General features: G+C 38.1%; 1 protein-coding gene across 5 annotated transcripts; it reads right to left on the reverse strand.

Annotated features, from left to right (window-relative positions):
• Positions 1 to 200: 200 nt before the first annotated feature.
• LOC114320592 (uncharacterized) lies at positions 201 to 26,027 on the reverse strand. Of its 5 annotated transcripts, none has more exons than XM_082910165.1 (27): positions 25,770 to 26,027; positions 24,247 to 24,984; positions 23,356 to 23,467; positions 23,154 to 23,251; positions 20,947 to 21,102; positions 19,222 to 19,290; positions 18,882 to 19,004; positions 18,654 to 18,803; positions 18,338 to 18,469; positions 18,164 to 18,243; positions 14,581 to 14,675; positions 14,402 to 14,469; positions 10,717 to 10,818; positions 10,543 to 10,616; positions 9,761 to 9,868; positions 9,580 to 9,655; positions 8,615 to 8,751; positions 8,365 to 8,524; positions 4,133 to 4,312; positions 3,879 to 3,995; positions 3,320 to 3,475; positions 2,390 to 2,557; positions 2,154 to 2,266; positions 1,771 to 1,894; positions 915 to 1,010; positions 768 to 830; positions 201 to 682 (listed from the first exon to the last, which is right to left on the reverse strand). In XM_082910165.1, exons 1-27 carry the CDS (start codon positions 25,944 to 25,946, stop codon positions 638 to 640), a joined length of 3,717 nt encoding a protein of 1,238 aa, XP_082766291.1. In that variant the 5' UTR covers positions 25,947 to 26,027; the 3' UTR covers positions 201 to 637. The 5 variants fall into 5 exon arrangements, with proteins under 5 accessions (XP_082766291.1, XP_082766289.1, XP_082766293.1 ...); XM_082910163.1 differs by having other exon boundaries at positions 23,154 to 23,254; positions 25,770 to 26,026; XM_082910167.1 differs by lacking the exon at positions 3,320 to 3,475.

A 26,027-nucleotide genomic window follows, 5' to 3' on the forward strand; every position in this document is an offset into this window, starting at 1 on the left:
TAAAGAGCCAAAGTGAGAAATGAGTGAAATTTTAGAGAGGCGAAATGTAATTTATCCTAAATTTTAATAGATATACACAAGAAGTAACCTTTTCACGAGTATTGCCAAATATCAAAAAATAAAAATTAAACACATATCAAAAAAAAATTTGAAAAAAATTCTCTACAAATAAATTTTCAAGAGTAATCAAACCAAACAAATTTTTTCAAAAAAAATCTCAAAATTTTATTTGGTTACCTACTTTCTAAAATCACTCTATCTTTCTCATACACATCAAATCAATCACTTTTTTTAAAACTCTCTTCCCACAACAATTTTCCAAAACCATTTCTGAAAAAGGCAAACCGAACAAGTTTTCATACTTTTTATCTCAAAAACTACTCTACAAACACAAACTAAACACACCAATAATTTTTTTTTTTTTTAAAAAAAAGGGTATAAAATGTCCCTGCTGAAAGATCGCCTTAGGCGTCTAGGCGTTAAAAAAGTCAGAGCCAACCCTAGTTATCATCCCACTAGTCTCACATAAAAGTGAACAAAATTTTAACCCCATCCTCTAAAACATAAGGGTGCGTGTTACCTATTTGTTGCTAAGCTATGGTAAATTGGTAATTTGGCGCCCGAGAGGTTGTGTTAGTCAGGAAAGCTCATCGAAGTGAGATTTCTCAGCATCAAGAACACCCTGCATGAACAAGACAATTTAGTAACTACTACAAGCCCATATTGCAACTGCGGTGATGATATTGAACTGTTTTTCGAGTCAGGACCTTAATGATAATAATAGCTGCATCCTTGTGCAAAACTTCATTATACTCATGACACGCTAGATTCTGCAACATATGCCAAAACCTACTATAACGCATTTAATGGGATAAATTTAAATATCAAAAATAAAATGAGAATTTAATACCGACTTGAACGCAGTTCGGGCAACCAGTATCTGCTGAGCAACAGCATGATGTGAGAAGTTCCAAAGCAGCCATTAACAGTTCAGTGAAAATAGGCTGAACCTGCATACATTCAGATGTTTTCAAATTGCAGAGTTAACATTAAATTCTTGTGCATCATATATAATAATTCACAAATGGTAGCTCAGAACTCCTAAAATATCCTATGCAGTTTCATCCTTGCAACACACAATATTCAATTTCAAAAAGTCAAGGACATAATCAGAACCTAAGAAGCACTTACACTCCAAGATGAGTGTCATATCCCTGTCTGACATAGCTGGAACACGCGTGTCCACATGTCTGACACGCTATGCAGGGTGTAATTTTTTTTTTTTTTTTGTAAGACATGGGGACACTTCATGGGCACACGTGTCTAGTGTTTGGGGTCAAAGTAAAATATAAGGAAATATAGAGGAAATGAGTAGAAAAAAAAGTAGATATATGAACTCAAATATACATTGATGTCTCTCGGATCTATGTATCATAAATTTATATTCATATACACAGAAAATGAAATTATATATTTAGTCAATCCCTAGCATGTCTATGTCCTAATTTCCCTAGCGTTTTGAAAATCACTACATTCCCGTATTTGTGTCTGTGCTTCTTAGATCAGAACAAAACAATATTTGGATAAATTATATGGGATTAGTCTAAAAAATAATTTAACTTAGTCAGCTGGGGCAGTCCAAAAGGGGCAGTCCAAAACCAAAAACTTACTTGACAAACAAATCTTTACTCATTAAAATAAGTTGTTCTTTCAATTTCAACTCATATAAATAAATAAATAAGAAAACCAAAAAAATCAACTGCAACTCACTTGTGCCGAAATGCCAGTCCCTCCAGGATGCTGATCATATAGCAGAATTCTTTCAGGAACATAGCGACTATCATGAGGGTTTACACACTCTGAAGCCAAATCTGATGAGTTGCAAATTATATATCTACATGCCAGCGAATCATGATGCAGTCAGATCAACAACATATAAATATGACAAGTTGGGTTATAGCTAACCAACTTGACTTCCCTAATGCAGCTACATATTTCACGTTTAAAATTTGAAAGAAAATAAATAAATAAATTGACAACAATTGTTAAGAAGGCTGTAACCTCAAAATTATCTATTATTTCAGCAATGTTTAGACAACAATACAGATTTTATTAGTTTTGGTTTCCTTTTACTATAAATGTTGACAACTTACAGAGGTATCACATTAAGAAGAGCATGATCCGCAGCATGTAAGCCTGCACGGAAGGACAAGTTTTTAATCTCAACGGCTGCTTTTATAGATTGTGGGACTCGAATCCAAACAGCCTGTTTACATGTAAAGGTAAAAACAAGAAGTCAAAAGAAATGGTTAATTGGACACAACAATGCTAAATGAGAAACAGCCGAAAGTAGAAATCCATAATAATGCAGAAGTGAACCAATACACACCTGTGATTCATATGAATACGTAGGAAGCAAAAGATCAACTGCATCAAAAATTTGGTTGCTTCCTCGCCATATACGATAGAAACCAAACCAAGTAGTTGTTACTTTGCAAGTATTTACTTGGGAAGTTGTTCTAGATAATTGGATATTGGAAATCCTCGCTGGATACGCCTACGCAACAGTAGCATATGCACGTGGTTATCAATACTTATTCCAGTGTCGAAAGGGTTCACAATACTTGTGTAGTACTATTTGCAAATACCCTCATGCAAATGGAATTAAGCTTGTAAACTACATGGCTAAAATACAAGCAAACACAACAAAGATATGATTAAATTCTCTTCAAGATAGCCAGAACGGTCATCTGGTGGCTACATGTGGACTTCTCTATTCAAGAAGGCAGCTTACTTGACCCACTTCATTTCAGTTTATCTTGCCTCTGAGATCCAAATTCCACAAATTCTCCATACAAATAGGAAGAGTTAGCTGGGTTGAAATTAAGAAGATGAATCTACATGAAGGATCTCAAGTAATTGAAATTAAGGGCTTGCTGAGTTGAGCTGAGTTAAATTTATTTATCAATTTTATGTTGTTAGAAATCTAATTATATGAAGCTGGAAGTGCCATCAGAGGGCTTACGCTTTATGCCTTTGTAAAGTGACAAATCTTGTCATTTCTCACTATGATAATAACATCAAACACTATGATAAAAAATGAGATTTTGCAGTTAAAGGTTTCTCACTATGATTCCCTTTGCTTTAATCTAATGAAACTTAACTTTGAGAAAACTAGATACAATATCATATATACCATTTCAAGTTATCATATGAAGGTTTCACAGAAGTATGCAGAATACTGTTGTTCATGTCTCAAGACTCATAACTCATGCAACTAATAGGCACTGTTAGCACAAAGAATTAAGAGCCCACATACAATTTTACCACCAATGACATGAACATCTGTGTAATCACGAGTTTTTGTGTAGTACTTCAAGTCAGCCGCTTGGCATAAAGCAATTTTACTTGATATATCTAATTCTTTCACCAGATAGGTTTTGCCTTGATGCATATACACAGCACCATCATAAACCTGAAAGATCAAAAAATATTACTAGGTTACCATTGTAACTGCATAGACCTACTAAATTTTTATTTTTTAGTATAATAGAAAATAATCTGAAGAACCAAGTATGAAGTACGATTATTATTTAAAAGAAATAGGCAGATCACATCCTTGGGCAAAAATACCATGAAAGATTGAGAAGCAATTGGAGAAAAAAAGGCATGAAATGTAGTTGGCTCAGCAAAATAAAAATAAATAAATAAATTTGCAAAAAGTGTAAAGAATCCGAAAATAATTAGACTAGAAGTCACCCATGGACAAAAAACACTCCAAAGATCTACAACAGCAAAAGTCGATGCTTTACCATGCATAAATATGAAGTGCCATATATCAATATAATAATCCCCATCAAAACTCATAATCATTTTACCTGAAAGAAAGCCTTGCTTTCCTCAATCTCTTCAAGGACTTCATTCTTTTGCTTGTCAATTACTTTGTACTTCTCAGTTTCAATTGCTCGTATACTAACATTACGAGAAGGCATTTTCTACAAACAAGAATACAGAAAAGGAAGATGGGAAATTAGTGACTTACAGCTGCTAAAGAATTTCATACATGATCAGATATTTCATTAACTATAAGAACAGAGAGATCAGACCTATACTATACATACAAATAATATACCTCATGCCCAATGTAACTCCAAATTCTGTTAGGAGAATCTTTTGAGGGATCAGCAATCAAGTATCCTTTACTTTTAAGTGCCATTATGGCATTCTTTATGCCAGGACCAAAATAAATCTCATCGTGAAGAAAGCTCAGTGAGTGTTCAACAGCAGCACAAACCAGGTGTTGTTCAAGCACCTACAAGAAGGCAAAAAATTAGGAAAGGTTCCCCTGCTACCTAGGAACCCATAATAGACAATAATTTAACAGAAGGAAAAAAAAAACAACTATCTATTTGCACGCCACAGAAAATCCTAGTACACTTCATTTATACTTTTCGGATATAAACTTCCGAACGAAAGTCAAATGTTTGGACGTAAACTTCTGAACAAAAAACAGTTCACAAGTTTATATCCAAACAGAATGATATCTTAACAATTCATTTTTGTTCAAAAGTTTGTCCTGAACATTTGAATTTTGTTCCGAAGTTTATATCTAAACAACACAAATGGCATGTACTGAGACAAACCATGGTGTGTGTAATAATTTATGTATTATTGATTGTTGTATTGATTGATATATATTACAAATGGTGAGTGGCTCATTATATAGGAGAGGGTGAGTGTAGTAGGTGAGGAGTAGGTGAGGAGTAGGTGGTGGTAGGTGATGGTAAATTGGTGGTAGGTGATGGTAAATTCTAACAGCCCCCCGCAAACTCAAGGAGGATAGAAACTAACCAACTTGAGTTTGGAGAGAGTAACAAAACAGAAAATAGACGAATACATAAAAGAAAAGAGGATAGGAGACACTGGATGGTCGTGTCAGACCATTGGTGAAGACACTGTATGGGGGTGTCATAACGTTGTAGAGGACACTGTATGGTGGTGTCATAACGTTGTAGATGACACTGTATGGGGGTGTCATAACGTGGTAGAGGACACTGTATGGTGGTGTCAGACCGATGTAGAAGACAGTTTATGGGGTCATGTCGGACCGTTGTAGAAGACAGTTTATGGGGTCATGTCGTACCCTTGTAGAAACTAACCGGAATCAATGTCGGGACAGTTTACAGAGTCTTGTCGGACCCTTGTAGAAACTAACCGGAATCAATGTCGGGACAGTTTACAAAGTCTTGTCGGACCCATGAAGGAGCTAACCGGAATCAATGTCGGGACAGTTTACAGAGTCTTGTCGGACCCTTGTAGAAACTAACCGGAATCAATGTCGGGACAGTTTACAGAGTCTTGTCGGACCCTTGAAGGAGCTAACCGGAATCAATGTCGGGACAGTTTACAGAGTCTTGTCGGACCCTTAAAAAATACACTGTATGATGGTGTATATAAGCTGCCCAAATATATATATATATGGAGATATATAGTGAGCCCTCAAAAGTCGCGCCCTTAAAAGGCGCGCCCACTTCATCAAAAGGCGTGCCTGACAGAAAGCGTCGAGCCATCAAAAGGTGAGTCGGAGACGCGGCGAGGCACGTGAGCAACAGAGCGGCGTGCCGGCCTCGGCTATTTAACCAAGGTTGAGGCGGAGGCTGTGCAAACCAGTCTGAAACCGCCGAAAATCCTTTGAAAAAACTCTTCCGTTTCGGAGAAAGAGATTCTGGAACACTCTGTTGCCATTCTGTAACAATCTGTAAATACTCGGTATCCAACCCTTCTCGGAAACACTCAGCAACCCAAAAAACATGGCCTCTTCTTCCCGTTCAGCTACCCAGAACAGGGCCTCATCTTCCCGTGGTCTGCTCACTCTCTTTCCCGACCTCAACGAGTCAACAAGAGAGATAACTGGTGCGGTGGCACTGGAACCTCAACCAAGCGCCCCGGAGTTTGTTCCGTTGAACTTTCCTATGCGGTCGGTGGAGCAAAGAATGGCAGTGCAGTCGGATGTGGAGGCCAATCAGTATACATTGAAGTCATGTGTGGAAACCATGACTGCGGTTACAAATTTGTCGAACCGGCTGCAGAGTAGGACAAATGAGGTGCAGCAGTTAAACGCCCAACTGGCTCTGCTCCAACGCATGTATAAGGATGCGCGAGCAGAGATAAGTGTGCTAAAGGCGGAAAACAAGGAGCTGAAACGGAAGGCCACCGTGATGTTCCGATTTGGAGGGCCGCCATATGCTGCAGTGGAGGAGCAAGGAGTAGTGATCGTGCCCAGTGGAGTGGGAAACACGGAGGCAACACCGTCAAGGGTCGCTCAGGACGGAGGCAAGAGGAAAAGACCGGCGGAATAGGCGAAGAAGTGAGGTCGGTTGGTGGCCGGCTGCAGAAAAGAAAACAAAGCCGTTGTTGTGTTGTTTTTTTTTTTTTTTTTTTTGTGTAAAATTGTGATCGGGGTTGAGCCCCGGAGATGAATAAAGCAAGTGTGTTGTGCAAACTCGAATGGTAGGTGTGGTAATGCAGAAAAATCAACTGGAATAATTTTATTTATTTATTTATTTTTTATTTTTTTTATTTGTTATTTTTTATTTTTTTATTTATTTTTATTTTTTTTTAGAATGAAAAAATGAAGAGAAAATAAAATAAATAAAGGGGTAATGGAACCCACGTTGTTGTGCAAACCAACACATGATGGTGTCAGCCATTATACCTAAAGGGGGTAGTGATAGATTAAACAAATATGAAGATATGATGAGGGGGATGTGAAGATGTGGGCTGGTATAGTGATAGGATATATGATAAAAAAAAAGAGAGGTGTTTGGCGTGGTGTGAACGTGGAGTGGTTGGGGAATATCAAGCAATAAAAAGATATATATATATATATATATATATAAAATAAAGAAAGTTGGGGTGAGATGGAAAAGTATGGTTAGAGAGAGAGAAAGTGGGTGGCGTGAGGGTCAGGCCCATGTGGGGCAAGTGCTTTAGCAGATGGCGGAGGGACATGCCCATGTGGGGCAATTGCTTTAGCAGCAGTGATTCTTGAAGGTGCAGTGATTCTTGAAGTACCAGTATCTGGGCTTGAAGTACCAGGAGAGAGAACACCAGTGGATGGAGTGAGAGGCAATGGATGGAAAGAATTTCCAGATTTCCAACGTAACGAAGATAATCCTTCATCCATATGCAAGGCTCCACCAGTGACCAGTGGCATATCTGCCACACTTTGAGATGGAGTGGAGCTTAAATGGACACTAGTGATATCAGATTCAGTAGGCCCAGTGGAGAGACTCAGGTGCAAGTCAACCTCGGGCTGCATATCAGGTGCCCTCAGATTAGAGCTTACATGCTTCTTTGGGATGGAAATCTTCTCATTCCCAAGATGAAGAGAAAAGTCCAAGTCAAGATCCATAGAGGAATCCTCGTCAGTTTCTTTGGCTGAAGACACTGTAGTGCATGCGGTTGCTGAACTCCCCTTACTGTCCGAGGAAGAGTACGGGTTTACCAACCAAGGACCCTTGGTTCAACCTTGCGAAGAGTCGTAGGAGTAATCTTGATGGTTTGGGTGAATCTGGACCGTTGCTTCACGGGTTGAGTGATGAATCAGTTTGTTGAGGAAGGAGAGAGAGAATTAGAAAATTTGGGTTTGTCCGGCGGACGGCCAAGGCGAGGCTGCCGCCCGCCGGTGAAGCGGAATCACTAAATTCTTAACCTTGCTCTGATACCATGTAATAATTTATGTATTATTGATTGTTGTATTGATTGATATATATTACAAATGGTGAGTGGCTCATTATATAGGAGAGGGTGAGTGTAGTAGGTGAGGAGTAGGTGGTGGTAGGTGATGGTAAATTGGTGGTAGGTGATGGTAAATTCTAACAGTGTGCAAACAGAATATCCCATTGTTAGGCATGTGCAAAATTGGCAGAATTACTCTAACGTCCTTTTTTCTTTCCTTTTCTTCCATTCTTACCATCTGTTCTTCCACATCTCCACCACCTTACCAAAACCGCAGCAGCCATCATAGCCCCCAATGCAACAGCACCACTACCGCCATGCACCACCACTTCACCATCCATAATTATTTTTTGCTTTTATTTCGTTTTCTCTCATTATTTTAATCTCTACCCAAAACACCCAAACCACCACCACCACTATTTGCAAAAAAACCCACTAGAAGAGATGGAAGGTGGCTTGCTCCTAAGGGGAAGAAAGATCTACAACCAACACACTGCCGTATTTTAGATATTTGCAAAAACCGTTGATGCCATTACATTTACTCCAACTCATTCATTTTTGGGGAAATTTCACTTCCGGGGTAACTTTGAATTATGTGTTAACTTCTTTTGGAAATAAAAATACCTGTTGATTTTTAGGATCAACATGACAACATTCGATGGAACTCCTGAAGAGTTTCTGGGGAAACTTCATAAAATACTGATCAAGAGGCCCTTCAAATGCAACATATACAGCAAGTGAGGGCTTTTCCCTTCTCCCAGACCTTCCAGCTTGCTGCCACAGACTAACATTAAATAAACAGAAAAATATAAGAACAGTTGAAAGAAAAGATTACCTTACTAATAACACAAACCAAATTACATTAGTTCTATACCTAGCGATACTACCAGGAAAGCCTAGATGCAGGGTTACATCAATATGCCCAACATCAATACCCAACTCTAAGGCATTAGTTGCAGCAACACCACAAAGATTCCCGCTAAAAAATTCACTCTCAATTCTTCTCCTATCCTGCTCCATCAATCATGTAATGTCAAGGCGCATTATTAGGCAAATTAAAAAGAACCACAGCTGTTGGTGATAATGCAGACATCAGCAGAGGAGCAAAACAACCCAAATATGAAATATACATAAAAATTAAAATATAACAAAGATATTTTAAATGTATATACACAATACTAAACAGCAAAAGATGTCAATCACAGTAATACTGGAAATTGTTTTATGTGTCCACAGAATTAAACATCAACATCAGTTTTTTTTACTTTTGAATGACAAACTAGGCTATCAGCCAAACTAGGCTTTTGACATAAAAAAATGAGATATGTAAGAGGACAAGGAAGAAAATCAGACCTCTACAAAGGACTTTAATTTTTTATCTAAGGCTCAAAGCATAACAAAACCTAGAAAGAATAATAAAAACATACGTGCAAGAGAGGGAATAATAAATATAACTAAAGAGCCTCAAGGAGGTAAAAAGTAAACTTCAGAGAATGAAACCATGATTCACAAAATAATTAAGAGGTTAAAAGTACCTTAATCAAAACTATTTATTATTTTCTCCAATTATTTACATAAAGACCACAAAAGGACAAGTTCACCTTAGCCATGGTCCATTCCCATATCTAGAGCATCAAGTTATTTAAGAGCATGGTGATGTTGAAATTCTACCGTGAAAAATGAAGCAAAGAAATGCATTACTTTTCTGCCACACATCAGACGATAGTAACACAAGCACCAAAACTTCTATCCAATCAAAGGGTTTTTTCATTTCTTGTATAATTCATCAACATCACCCATCATCATTGTTCGCAGAAAATGAAGAACAAAAATACTGACCTGAGCAATATAGCCAGCACGATAAGCACATATGGAGTTAACCAGATGGGGTGCTGTCTCCTGAAGAATCTCACGCCTTATCACAATTACAGATATCAGATTACAGCATCTCCATAATCCAAAAATTAAATGAACATCAAAGTTAAAGACTTAATAAATAAAATGGGTTAATGTTACATACGTATAGCATAAAACAAGTTCACAAAGTTTGCGTGTTTTGCAGAATACAATGCAACGAAGCCCATGTTGAACAATTTCAGCAAAAAGACATGAAACCTCCAAAATCGGGCTGCAAATAGAAAAATTCAAACATTCATATCTTGAGTCAAAATACTTCAATATATGGTAAGTCTTTTCCTTGATGTTTATGCATGATACATATATCATATGGTATTATTATATGCAATTAACATATATTGTGTGGTCGTGAAGGCAAATATTGGAAAATACTTGGGATCAGAGGAATGGCAAATGCATAACAGACATGCCTGTGGATATGACTTATCAAGGAATTGTAATTACTTGAAAGTATTGTATGAAATATTACTAGTCTGTTATGCAGTATACATGCTTTTATAGATTTTTCTAGTTAACCACTTTTTCAATCAAAAAAATATTGAAAACGGTCAAACTTCGAACACAAGTCTTCAAGAATTTCAGCCAAATGTGTGTTACATCACTATAACCAAAACATAGCAATTAAACAGCATCCTAACTACCTGACTACTTTCATACTCACCCCAAGGCTACCCAAAATTATATTCAAAGCATAAGTAGCTCAAACCACAAGTCTCTAGGAATGACAACTTTGTTTTAGTAAATGACATGAAAATCAGAAAAAATTGCTTACAGTAAGCTCCAGAAACAATTCTAGTTTACAAACATCTGAAGGACGAGAAATAACTTTGTGAAAGACAGTGTGTGCAATAATTTTCTATGACAATAAACATAAGGATTTCTTACCTTGAGCGTCTAAAAATGATATCTTTATCTAAAGATTCCTTTTTATCAATGACATTTGTAGTTCTCTTCGAGACCTACAATCCAGAAGTGCACACAAGTAGATAAAGCAACATCCCTTGGAACAATAGCTACTCCGAAAAATAGAGCACCAGAATAGTGGCAAAAAAAATATACAGTTTTTGGACATAAAGGAGGATTCCAGAGGACAAAGAGCTTTTGACCAGAAGGGCTACCATCATTCTGAATCAACTCCATTGTTGGTAGATTAGCAAGTTCCTAAACCATAGGAAAAAGATATGTTTCAGATGAACAATATGATGTTAATGCATGTGATAAAATATTACAGTTAATAAGCGCACACACACACGCAGATTAAAGCAATTGAAAATGGTTCCTAAGAAATCATCATAAACCTCATATTTGAATGTTAGAAAGATAATGTATACAACTATTGAAGTGTTTCATGTAGAAACCAATATTACATTGGTAGCACCATGAGAATTTGAACATGAATTGTAGAATGAAAGCAGAAATGGTAAATAATTACTCAAAAGACCAGGATTCATGAATGGGCATTGAAGTTGACCATGACCACATAAAAAAGATATCCTATGTTAAAATCCACCTACTCTCCACCTATTTCACCCACTTAAACCTACTCCACTAAACCTAACCCACTACACCACTACCACCTCACCTACTCCACTAAACCTAACCCACTACACCACTACCACCTCACCTACTCCACTAAACCTAACTCACTACACCACTACCACCTCCACTTCACCTACTCCTTACCTACTACACACTCACCCTCTTCTATATATAGGAATCATGAATCATTGTAATAGATATCAATATATCAATCAATAATAATACATACAATTTATTCTCTCTCTTTCTCTATACATTATTTCTTACATGGTATCAGAGCTGGTTTAAAACCTAGTATTTTCGCTTCCCCGGCGGGCGGCAACCTCACCTTAGCCGCCCGCCGGACCTCAACCTATTCCGCTGATAAAATCAACAAAGATTTGTGCAACTGTAGTCATGTGTGAGGCTGATGGAGAAGAATTCTTCACCTCATATGACGAGACAGTCTGGAACTGGAAACACTGCAACATTCTGCTCTGGAATTCTGCAGCAGCTAGATTATAGCTTGGTTGAGTGCCAAGCTTTGGTTCTTCCACCCACTCTTGAACTTGCCCAGCAAAGTGTGAAGGTTCATGCTTGTGTTGGAGGGACTAGTGTGCGCGAAGATCAGCGCATTCTCTCCAGTGGGGTTCATGTTGTTGTTGGTACTCCTGGTCGTGTGTTTGACATGTTGCGGAGACAATCACTTCGCCCTGTTTACATCAAAATGTTTGTCTTGGATGAAGCTGATGAAATGCTGTCACGAGGTTTTTAAAAATCAGATCTATGATATTTTCCAGTTGCTGCCACCCAAAATCCAGGTTGGGGTGTTCTCAGTTGCTGCCACCCAAAATCCAGGTTGGGGTGTTCTCTGCCACAATGCCACCAGAGGCTCTTGAAATCACCAGGAAATTCATGAATAAGCCTGGAAAGAGAAAAAGCTCATGCTAGGATTTGCGAAGTGATTCGCTGCAGGATTTTTGGCTTTGGATGAAACCCTTACCATACTCCACTCATTCTCTCCAACTGTTCTAACTTTTTATTTTTATTACTATTATTATTATATCAAATAATCAATGCACTCATGTTCCCCACTAACAGTGTCCACTTTTGACCCAAACCATTTTCAATCCATCATTTCTCCTTCACCTTTTGCACCCCACTCACCGACTCTCTCTCCACTTTATCACATGGGTTTGTCCCTCTCTCTCCTCCATTTGATTTCAAAAATCACTTATTTTTATTTATTTTTTCCAAGTCACTTTTCCTCTTTTTTAAATACCCCACTTTATTTTGAAACAATCGCACTGATGTTTTTCATATAATCCATCTATAAATATTTTTTATCTATTTTCTTTCTCCCTTGTTTTCTTTCATTTTATTTTTATTTTTTCAACAAAACACTCCCAAAAAAAAAAACAAAAAAAAAAAAAAAAAACAACATTTTACAAACTTGTCATTTCTTCATGCCGGGGATCAACCCCGATCAGCATTTTACACCATAAAAAAAATAAAATAAAATAAAATAAAAATAAAAAAACACAAAACAAAACAAAACACAACCAACACAAATCGGAACAGTGGGATTTTTCTTCTCGCCTATTCCGCCGGTCTTTTCTTCTTGCCACCGTCTTGGGCGGCCCTTGCCGGTGTTGCCTCCGTGTTTCCCACTCCACTGGGCATGATCACTACTCCCTGCTCCTCCACTGCAGCATATGGCGGCCCTCCAAATCGGAACATAAAACTGGCCTTCCGCTTCAGCTCCTTGTTTTCCGCCTTTAGCACACTTATCTCTGCTCGCGCATCCTTATACATGCGTTGGAGCAGAGCCAGTTGGGCGTTTAACTGCTGCACCTCATTTGTCCTACTCTGCAGCCGGTTCGACAAATTTGTAACCGCAGTCATGGTTTCCACACATGACTTCAAGGTATACTGATTGGCCTCCACATCCGACTGCACCGCCATTTTTTGCTCCACCGACCGCATCGGAAAGTTCAACGGAGCAAAACCAGAGGTGTTTGGTTGAGGTTCACTGGCCACCGCACCAGTTATTTCTCTTGTGGGCTCGTTCAGTTCTGGAAAGAGCGTGAGCAGACCACGGGAAGAGGAGGCCCTGTTTTGGGTAGCTGGACGGGAAGAAGAGGCCATGTTGCTGAGTGTTTCAGAGACGGGTTGGTTATAGAGTATTACAGAGTTTCTCTCTCAGTCAAGGAATAGTTTTTCAGAAGATTTTAGCAGGTTTTCTGCCTCAGCCTCCGCTTCGGTTTATAAAGACCATGACGAAGAGGCCGACACGCGCACTGTCGATCACGTGCATCGCCGCGTGTCTGGCGCGCCTTTTGATGGCTCGTCTTTTGATGCAGTGGGCACGCCTTTTGAAAGATTGGGCACACCTTTTGAGGGTGCGACTTTTTAAGGGTCCGACAAGACTCTGTAAACTGTCCCGACATTGATTCCGGTTAGTTTCTACAAGGGTCCAGCAAGACTCCGTAAACTGTCACCACAACTGTCACAACATTGTCTGCTACAACGGTCCGACATGACCCCATAAACTGTCTTCTACACCGTTATGACACCACCATACAGTGTCCTCTACATGGTTATGACACCCCCATACAGTGTCCTCTACAACGTTATGACACCACCATCCAGTGTCTTCACCAATGGTCTGACACGACCATATAGTGTCTCTTATCCTCTTTTATTTTTATGTATTTTCTTGTTTTGTTACTCTCTCCAAACTCAAGTTGGTTAGTTCCTATCCCCCCTTGAGTTTGCGGGGGGCTGTTAAAATCCACCTACTCTCCACCTATTTCACCCACTTAAACCTACTCCACTAAACCTAACCCACTACACCACTACCACCTCACCTACTCCACTAAACCTAACCCACTACACCACTACCACCTCACCTACTCCACTAAACCTAACTCACTACACCACTACCACCTCCACTTCACCTACTCCTTACCTACTACACACTCACCCTCTTCTATATATAGGAATCATGAATCATTGTAATAGATATCAATATATCAATCAATAATAATACATACAATTTATTCTCTCTCTTTCTCTATACATAATAATACATACAATTTATTCTCTCTCTTTCTCTATACATTATTTCTTACATCCTACAAATAACTACAATAAATTATGGACATCGCCCCCTCCCCCCCCCCAAAAAAAAAAAAATAAATAAATAAATAAATCAAAATTTTACCATAGCATGTTCACGGGGGTTTGCAGAAGTTGCAGTACAAAAGACAAAAGAAGGATCACTACCATACACTGCACAAATAAGCAGGCTGAGAAAATAAGAGCTTTCCAAGAAATAAAAAAGGAAGAATTAAGTGGAAGGAAAAACCCATATATTTTCCAAACCATATAGGGAAAAAGTACCATGAGAACAGAGCCGCCGAAGTCTCCTCAATATAAGAGCAGTATGACATCCAAATGCTCCTTTATACGTATGGGCTTCATCAATGACAACAAACCTGATTTAATAAGAATAGAGGGGAAAGGAAACCAAATAAATAACAAAGTACAAGTATGTAACATTGTGATCGAGAAATAATACAATGATATTCTCTATAAATGAAAAGCATTTTGAGGAAAAATACAAGTTTACAAATAGGATGTTAAAATCCACCTACTCTCCACCTACTTCACCCACTTAAACCTACTCCACTAAACCTAACCCACTACACCACTACCACCTCACCTACTCCACTAAACCTAACCCACTACACCACTACCACCTCCACTTCACCTACTCCTTACCTACTACACACTCACACTCTTCTATATATAGGAATCATGAATCATTGTAATAAAAAAATATATCAATCAATAATACATCTATTTCTTATATGGTATCAGAGCAAGGTTAAGAATTTAGTGATTCCGCTTCACCGGCGGGCGGCAGCCTCGCCTTGGCCGTCCGCCGGACAAACCCAAATTTTCACACTCCAATTTCTCTCTCTACAACCCACAACAGCCATGGCTCTTCTCTCACCAAATTCATCGATCCAGAGCTGCCATGGAGACTAGCAAAAGCAACCCACATTCCCAATGGGAAAGGTCGAAGACCAGTCTGTCTCTTCCACTGTTGATTCCACTGTTACTTGGCGTGGCTGTGTTGCTCTCTGCCCAGGATCTAGATCTGGATGCTCAGGTGACATTCTTGATGAAATAGTAGCTCCCACCATTAAAGTAGAGATTACAGATCTGCAACCTTTGGATGGATCGAACAAAACAAAGGTTGTCTTTGCTGTTGTCCCTGCTGAGAAAAATTCAAGAGTCTCTTCAACTGTTCAAAGTTTGGTCAGGGACACTTTTGAATCTCTGGTTACAAATCAACATCCTCTCCACTGCCAGCGCATGTTAAGCTGCGTTGTGCATGGTGAGTTTTTATTGGTGCAGCTTTTCTCCCAAGTCTATCTGTAGTCTGCTAGCTGGTTGATATATGGGGAAGACAGGAACAACTTTCTCACGTGGCTTGATTTTTTTTTTGAAATTGTGGTTGCCAGTTATGCAGCAGAGAAGAGTTGGTGGTTTGGTCCCTTTCTCTCCACTAGACCCCTTTTTAATTATATCCATGATTCCTTTTCCTTTAACACCAAACCTCTCTCTTCCTTTTGACAGTTTGAAAACACATGCCAATGTTCCCATCATTTTTCTTTTTTTATATATATATTTATTCCACCACTCTCACCACACCCCCACTCGGTTCCCCCTTACTCCTTTTCATTTTTAATTTATGTTATGTTTTTACTTTATTACCTCCACCTCTGGTTTTTTAATCTTTCAACCTTTTCCTTTTTTTTATTTTTTATTCTTCAACTCACGTGGCATGTCTCTTCATGATTTTTATTTTCTTTTATCATCATCACATTACACTCATCATTTCTCCCACATTTCTTTTAATATTTCCCATCATTTCTTTTAAACTTTTCTTCTGCCAACCTGTTCCCCATTGATTTTATAATTTCATTTATTTTATCACATATCTATTTAAAAAAAAAAAAACACAAATCATAAACCAAAACACACCGCACATCGTTTTATTCATGACAGGGAATTAACCCCCATCACATTTCTACACCAAAAAAAAAAAAAAAAACAAAACAAACAACAACAGCAGCTTTGTTTTCTTTTCTGCAGCGGCCACACATCGACCTCCCTTCTTCTCTACTCTGCCGCCGGTCTTTTCTTTTTGCCTCCATCCTGGGCGACCCTTGACGGTGCTGCCTCCGTGTTTCCCACTCCACTGGGCATGATCACTCCTCCCTGCTCCTCCACTACAGAATATGGCGGACCTCCAAATCGGAACATCACGGTGGCCTTCCGCTTCAGCTCCTTGTTTTCTGTCTTTAGCACACTTATCTCTGCTCGCGCATCCTTATACATACGTTGGAGCAGAGCCAGCTAGGAGTTTAACTGTTGCACCTCATTTGTCCTGCTCTGCAGCCGGTGCGACAGGTTTGTGACCGCAGTCATGGTTTCCACACATGACTTCAGAGTATACTGATTGGCCTCAATATCAGTTTGCACCGCCATTTTTTGCTCCACCGACCGCATCGGAAAGTTCAACGGAGCAAAACCAGAGGTGTTTGGTTGAGGTTCACTGGCCACCGCACCAGTTATTTCTCTTGTGGACTCGTTCAATTCTGGAAAGAGCATGAGCAGACCACGGGAAGAGGAGGCCATGTTCTGGGTCGCTGGACGGGAAGAAGAGGCCATGTTGCTGAGTGTTTCAGAGACGGATTGGTTACAGAGTATTACAGAGTTTCTCTCTCAGCAAAGGAAGAGTTTTTTCCAGAGGATTTTCAGAAGTTTTTTGTCTGCCTCAGCCTCAGCATCAACCTTGGTTAAATAGCCGAGGCAGCCACGCGTCTCGCGCACCACTTGACACCAGACGACAAACGGGCGCGCCAGCCAAGGCACTCACGTGCCTCGCCATCATGTCCGGCACACCTTTTTATGACTTGGGCTCGCCTTTTGATGGCACGCCTTTTTTGACAGATTGGGCACACCTTTTGAGGGTGCGACTTTTTAGGGGTCCGACAAGACTCTGTAAACTGTCCCGACATTGATTCCGGTTAGTTTCTACAAGGGTCCGACAAGACTCTGTAAACTGTCCCGACATTGATTCCGGTTAGTTTCTACACGGGTCCGACAAGACTCTATAAACTGTCCCGACATTGATTCCGGTTAGCTCCTTTATGGGTCCGACAAGACTCTGTAAACTGTCCCGACATTGATTCCGGTTAGTTTCTACAAGGGTCCAGCAAGACTCTGTAAACTGTCACAACAACTGTCACAACATTATCTGCTACAACGGTCCGACATGACCCCATAAACTGTCTTCTACATCGGTCTGACACGACCACACAGTGTCTGCTACAACGGTCCGACATGACCCCATAAGCTGTCTTCTACATCGGTCTGACACCGCCATCCAGTGTCCTCTACACCGTTATGACACCACCATACAGTGTCCTCTACATGGTTATGACACCCCCATACAGTGTCCTCTACAACGTTATGACACCACCATCCAGTGTCTTCACCAATGGTCTGACACGACCATACAGTGTCTCTTATCCTCTTTATGTATTTTTTTGTTTTGTTACTCTCTCCAAACTCAAGTTGGTTAGTTCCTATCCCCCTTGAGTTTGCGGGGGGCTGTTAAAATCCACCTACTCTCCACCTACTTCACCCACTTAAACCTACTCCACTAAACCTAACCCACTACACCACTACCACCTCACCTACTCCACTAAACCTAACCCACTACACCACTACCACCTCCACTTCATCTACTCCTTACCTACTACACACTCACACTCTTCTATATATAGGAATCATGAATCATTGTAATAAAAAAATATATCAATCAATAATACATCTATTTCTTATATAGGAATTATCTCAATCACTTCCAAAGCAAAACTAGAGATCACTGTAAAACAAACATTACCTAAGATTTGATAAAATCCGCCTGAACTGCCCATGGAATGGCAAGATGGACATGTGTAACATATCTGGATTTGTGATCAACTGCACATGAATTAACAAATTTCAGTATGACAACATAAGGCAGCCAGCTTAAGGAAAACTGACTGTCTGAGACAACCAAAACTTACTAAAATACCAGTCTAGCATTATCACGCAGCCAAATCCTGTCTTCCTGAGAAGTGTCACCATCATAGATACCAATATCTAAGCTAGTATCAAACTCTTTTGTCATAGCTAACAAAGCTCTAAGTTGATCTTGTGCTAAAGCCTGCACCAATGAACAATTTGAAGTATAAATACTGAATAAAAAGCCAAAAACAGATAACAAAAAAGCCATTCTCCACCATATTAAAATACAATGCATTTTGTAATTCAATTTTATTCAGTAGAAACAAGGCACATCACCAAGAATAATACAATAAAATTAACGCATGAGATCTATTCCTGTGAACCTTTGTCGGAAAGAGGTACAGAGCACACGCTAACAAATTCTGGGACAATACTTCTAGTACTGGCAGATTGTAGCAAAGAGATTTCCCACTGGATGTCATTGTTGCCACAACTACATGCTTGCCAGCAAGGGAAGCCCGAACAGACTCTGCCTGCAGATACCAGAAGAATTAAAGTTCATTCAAAATTTTGGCTCAGAAAAGGATTGCAGTTCAAGATAACATCCATACCTGGTGGCTATACAACCTAGTAATTCCAATACATTTCAGAGCAGATTTCATTTTCTCTGACAGTTCATTTGGGATTTCAACATGGCAGGCAACCCTGGCACTAATTTTTTCAACATGCACCATCTGCATCAGAATAGTCTAGCGCTCAGCACAACATTCCACATAAGATTTAAATAGAAGGTGGTTTTTATATCCACATCGAAGGTCCCCAGGCCAAAGAGGTCTTCTGAGTTTAATGTTTTTCAGTTAGCTATTCCTAACCTCCAGTCCCAACCCCCTCCCCAGATAGGATGAAAGAAAACGAGAAAATAACTACAAAGGAAGAGACAAAAGAAGAAACCTGTCCCCAAGCTCCAATGCCCTTTCTGAGATGTTCGACCATTTTCACAGGTAGCAATGGATTCGTATCCTGCGAAGTCAATGGTTATTACAATGGCTTTTAGACACATTATCTTTGACTAAAGACTAAAAGATATTGATAGTATCAACTGATGAGCATAAATAAGGGCTACTCAAGGATCTAGTATCAGCTCCAAGTATATATGAGTCTATGACAAGCTAATCTATACTACTCTAAAAAGCTCCTAACAAATAAAGAGAAACATCAGAATGCTTTTTATTTTTCACTTTTTAAAAAGAACAAAAGAATTTGACTATTTACAGCCAAACCTCTGTTATATTTATTATATTATTCCATAAACACCCAACACATAGCGAAGTAAAATTTCACGCAATCAATTTTTTCAATTAGTAATAATAAATTCATTAAAGATGGCTAAACGGGAATGCCATTCATATACCGCTGGAAAAAAAATTACACAAAAAAAAAAAAGACCTATACTCCTCCACATGTATCAAAAAGCTCAAAAAGACCTATACATATTATACAATCAGTACAATTGAGTTAAGTTCTGAGAATTTGATAGAAGCTTTTTAAGCTTCCAGAATCTATGTGCTGCAACCCAAACCCTGGGGGGTGAAACCTAAAGAATTCTAGTCTCGTATGAGAAATTTAACGTTGATTATGTTTTCATTAACACTCTGTTTGCTTTGGCAAAAAACATTTTCCATATTTTTTGGCGTTTGGTATGATGGGAAACCAAAGTCAATGGAAAACAGTTTCTGGGTTCGACAAAAAATAAACTTATATAGGCAGAAAACATTTTCCACTTTTGAAAGGTACGAAATGTTTTCTAGACTAGAGTCTTACCAGCGCCATAACCCTACCAACACTACCACCGCCGTCACTACTACTACCACCACTGCCGTCACCACCTCGTTGCTGCCATCCCACTACCGGCATCATCACTACCACCACAACACTACTACTACCACAACTACTAGCACATTAATTTCAATGTTGCAACCAAACATAAGAAAACGTTTTCTACCAAAAACAATTTTTGAAAAAGTATTTTTCGTTCAAACCAATTGAACAAAAAATAGGAAACATCCTAATCTAAGAATCATGGGCACTAATAGGGAGGAGAACATGTGTTGACACTGACACTCCTTGAACACCCTTAGAAATGTGTCTTAAGTTAAAAATAAATTTCATAATTTCAAACACTTTGCAAACACTTCAGCAACACTTCTCTAGACTTCATGGATGCAACTTACATGGTGAGTCTCTTAATAGTAACAATGTTTGGCATTCCTCTAAATGCAACTTGTGCACTCCAAATATTTTGCAAACACTTCAACGACACTTCTTTGAACTTCATGGATGCAACCTACGTGGAAAATCTCTTAATAGTAACAATGTTTGGCATTCTTCAGAATGCAAGTAGTGCACTCCAAATATGATTTTTGAAACATTTCTAAAATGAACACATCATGTGTGGCCACTGACCAACATAAAGTATGCAATGGAAAACTTCTAACATATGAATATATATGTATGTATGCAAATATAGCAATATGTTGTCGTTACTTGTCATATAGTGTCCCTTTTTAAGATTTCGGCAGGTTCATGCCATGTGTTATCAGTTTCCTGTATCTATATTTATGCTACATAGATCTGACTCACTAGAAATGTAAAAAACATTATAAAAAAAATACCTACATGGCATCGTGCTTCGAATGAATGAGAACTCGAAGTTGCACTGCTTCTCCTTGCTCGTTTAGCTTCATTTCCTCTTGCAGTGGTACCACTTTCCTTCATAAACATGAGTAGATCCTCCAAGGGAAGGAACTTTTCCATCTCATTCCCATTTTTATTCTACACAGCATATCCCATTATTATTGGATAGGCCAAATACCATTGACAAATTGTAAATCTAGAAAACAAAATATCAATGGCAAAAATACATTTTTCTAATAAAGTAAGTCCATTTTACCATGGCAGGAATCCTAAGGGGGAATGAGAATCTCATCACTAGAAATCTCATTACTAATAATAAAATTCATGCGTGTCAATGTTATTTAAGCATAGTTTCTATAGGAATTCTCTATGGGAAAATGATAATATTTTAAATATTATGGGCCCAATTTTATTTTGTTTTCTAACTCTCAAATGGTCAACATTCCTCCAGGAATGTGAGATTCCCATTGGGGGAGCGGGGTAAACAAATTCCTACAGTTTAGAAAAGTGATTTTTTACTTCAGGAGGTAATCAACAATCATTTTTTATTTCAATCCATTACAAACACCGGAATCATAGGGACATGTAATCCATTACAAACTGAGCCTAAGGTTATTCCCGTATAACTCAAACCCAAACCAAACCAAACCAAACCAAGCCTTAAGTCCCATCAAATGGGGTCGACTACATGAATCCTTCTTCTCCACGCGGCCCTATCAAAGGCCATTTCGTTAGTCAAATTAAAATGAAAGCCTAATCTAATTACGGCAAGAAGAAACCCAAAAATAATACTTCCAAATTATAAGGTGATCATAATTCATTCCCTTCTATAAAAGTATTGAATCTATCCCTCAATCCTTGAAAATAGCATAATACAGCATGAATTGTAAGCTTTGCAATAATATCTCTATTAAAATATATGGAGCCTATTCAACATAAATGGAAAAATAAAAAATAAACAAAAGAAAAGAAAATAGAATGCAAGACAACTAAAAAAAATTTACACTATGTGTCTGACTGAGTAGTCTCTAATTCAAGCAAAGGAATCATTAAATGTTTGAATTTTGGTGGAAATGATTATATATTGTTCTATATTCATCTTCTAAGCGCATGTTGGATGTCTCTTGAATTTGAACAAGTCCATCAACATTTCACATAGCTTATCAATGGCAGACATTTAATCAATGACTTTAGCGATTTATACTTGGTCATTTTATGGAAACCTAAAGATAATCTTCTTTTTTTTATCAACAACAAAAAAACCTAGAGATAATCTCATTCCATGATCTATGGTCAAGTTCCCTATTTTTCTTTCTAGCCCCGTTTTAGGTGACAATTTTCCTTAATATTATCTCAAGGGTAACAAACAATTCAAATTTAAGGAGATGCCAAAACACAACCTGAGTATTTAAGATGTTTCAGTATAATTTCTTCTTCTTTTTTTTTCTACAACGTGTCTTATATGAGAATAGAAACACATAAAGGATTCAGAACTTCAAATGCCCTTTTTTACATGAGAAATAAATAGATGACAAGTCACTTCATCACCACCTCTCAATCAATATCCCAATACATAGTCATAACTTTCTGGGATAGAAAGCAAAATATAAACATTATCAAAGCATATACACACTTTGTAAAGCATGATGTGATATATATTGTTTGGTGTATTCCCAAACACATTCAGCTTTGTCGGCAAGTGGTTGCCTAATACATGAAAGACAACAGAAAGTCGTGTGTGTGTGTGCGCGTGTGTGCATGAGAGAGAGAGAGAGAGAGAGAGAGATGATGGCAACAATTGCAAAATTTACAGTAAATTTTGTAACTTCTTTCTTTTTCTTTCACTTTCTTTTTTTCTCATTTTGTTTTTTTATGAAGGGATCGATTAAATCCCTGTCTCTAGCATAATCATCAAGAACTTTACTACCTAAGCTATTCAACAAGTTTTGTAACTTAAGGGCTTTGTTGGTTGAATTTCAAAGTAATGCACATTGGCAAACCAAGAGTCAAGGATAACCAAACCAAAGCCTTAAGTCCCATCAAATGGGGTCTGCTACATGAATCATTCTTCTCTACTCGACTCTATCCAAGGTCATTGCGTTAGAAACCAAGAGTCAAGGATGCCAAGAATAAATGTGTATCCTGTTAAATGTTCAAACAACTCAAGAGTTCAGAAATAGTGAACATACCATTAACAATTTAACAGCATTGCAGAGATTTGTTTTGAATGAACCTTCTCTTTTGTTTATAGCATTGACAATCTTTGATGTTGGCACATGTTTTCGAGCTACTGAACAGGATGTGAAACCAATGCATTAACTATTTGGAAACCTAGCAATCATAATCAACTTGGAAAGTGGGAGGGAAAGTAAAAATGATCATCAATTATACCAGTATGAGATGTACTTTCAACTTGATGTCTCTGTTCCACTAAGGAATTGATAATAACAAGGGTGCCAAGTGAATTTGAAATGCCTATTTCATCATTAACAAAACGTACAACCTGTGAAGGAAAGAACATATTATACATGCTTGAACAAAATGATCACTACATAATAAGAGGAAAAAAAACATATCTAGACTTGAAAAAAATGAATATCACAAGATCATTATCTAGCATGATTAGTCATGTACAACAATGTAGATTTGATAGTATAGAAAGTTTAGTCGAAGAATTATTATGATGGTCTTGGTGAATTATTAATAATGCATATAAATTGATGAAGGAGGAAGAAAAAAAAAATGAAAGAGAGGAGGCGAATTATGTAGATTGTATTCAACATGACAAAAATATTTCTTGTCACCTTTCATAGACCCAAGAGAGAATTTTAAACCAATCAGGTGAGAATAAATCCTGACTTCAACATGCAAAAGCATAGTAAAGAATCTTAGAAGTGGCAGTTGTGCAATTAAAATTAGCAAATGATGTGCAGGCACTATGAGACGGCACAAGCACTTGCATCCTTTGAATGTTACACCTGGTGGAGGACATCTTGCAACAAAACGACGCACAGAAAAGTACACTACTCTAAGAGGACACTGCATCCACAAAATGAAGGACATTTCAAAAATTTCATAAGAGAAAAGACAGTAAAATTACTTCCCAATTATACAAACCCCTGGAGTAAATCTACAATACTATGTTCATATGAAACGACTGTTACTCAGATTTGACACCAACAATAAGGAGGCCCGTAGAAATGTCAAACTATAAGATCATTACAACAGTCAAACAAAAAAGGCTGCAAACTCTAGTAATGATTCCGAAATTCAATCAATTACCTTGGGACAAAGTACAGAAAGATGCTCTAAATCAGCTATACCAACTTGAAGTCCAAATTTACTTAGTTGGTCCAGTGCTTCCTTCAAATAAGTTGAGGTGATTTTTTCCCGTTGCATCTGAAGATATGCAGAATAAATGTTTAAGAAATAAAATGCCTTCATTAGTGTCTTCAACCAAGAGGGACATAGGCACGCATTATTCTCATTTGCATATGGGTTCGTGTCACTGTCTTGTAAATACAATTCCTTTAACATGCAGTGCCCAGAATGTGGATTGGTCAAACAATTCACTGATTCCAAAAGCTGCATAAGTCTTTTGCAATTCTGTTCATCAAGTTGACTGTTTTCAGCAGAATGCAATACACCGGTTATGATGTCATCTACATTTCCTTCCTGTTTGAACGTTCTCTTAAGTTTGGTTTCTGAAGATCGATTAACAGGGGATACCCCAGTCACATCATTGCTATCTCCGGAATTCATGCTCTTTGACTCAACATTAGGTTGATTCCCCTTTCTAGATATGTCACGTAGAAAAGAAAGGTCTTGCATCATATCAGACCATGCTGAATCAGCAGCTTTTGAGGTTGAGCATTCATTTTTGTCTTTCAAGCGTGTTCCGGCATCATTATACTGCTGGGTTTGTTGCTGATCCTTCTTCATATATGGAACCAGAACAATGAATTCTCCCGACTCAATTGAATGACTTTTTATCCGACTCTGCAAACCTAATTTTACACCCTATCACCAAAAATAGCAGGAAATGAGAACCAGAATGAGACAACAGAATCAACACATAAAGCTCCAGCAATTAAGACTAGAAAAAATAAAAAAAAAAAACAAACAAAACAAAACAACAAGAAAAACTTTACTCCTACCTAAAACTTGTTAAGTCACCAATTGTCCAAACATCTTAAACGATTAGGAAATAAGCCCAACAATGTATATTAAGTTATTTAACACCCTCCCTCAGTGCAACCCATCTTCCACGTATCAACGAAAACATTCATACATAGAGAGAGCAAGTGGAAACCAAATGCAAACAGAGACATGAACCAGAACCTCCTTAAATGCCATGTTAAGTCACCAATTATCCCAAAATTTTAACCCGTTAGAGCATCTCCAATCCTTCATATTTTCTTTCATTAAAAATATCTAAAAATCACCTCCAATTCTTTCATCAAATGCTCATCAAATCAAAGGAGAGTCATTTTTTTCATCAAATTAAAAATATTTTGATGAAAGGATTGAACTAGTTCATATCAAATCAAACATTCTACTTAAATTTCGATCCCAAAAAAAAAAAAAAAAAAAAAAAAAAAAATCACTCAAATTTACTAAATGAGATCAAATGAACCCAACAATCTATATCAACCAAAACAACTATTACCCAAGCATACAACGGGTGTGCCGCATTATACACGAGTAACAATTGCAACTGCAGAAATCTATGGAATACATGAAATCATATATATATTATATATATATATATAGAGAGAGAGAGAGAGAGAGAAAGAGAAAGTTGCCTTGAGGAAGAGATGGAAATTGGGAGAGTTTGAAGCGGGAGGGAAGGTTTGTGTGAGTAGGAGCTTGAGGTGTTGAATGGTTTTGTTGGGTGAAATGGAGAGGATGGTTGATTCGCCTGTCAGGCTTCGGACTTGGATTTCACTCTCACCCTCATTCTCCTTCTCATTCTCCCCCATTGCTGCTCCGCTTCCACCAATCTGCAGTGCGTGTTTGGGTCCGACTTCCTATTCCTCTCCCAATGGTTTTATCCAGGGAAA

Source organism: Camellia sinensis, chromosome 15, assembly GCF_055761805.1.
Source record: "Camellia sinensis isolate YWXY chromosome 15, ASM5576180v1, whole genome shotgun sequence".
Lineage (NCBI taxonomy): Eukaryota > Viridiplantae > Streptophyta > Magnoliopsida > Ericales > Theaceae > Camellia > Camellia sinensis.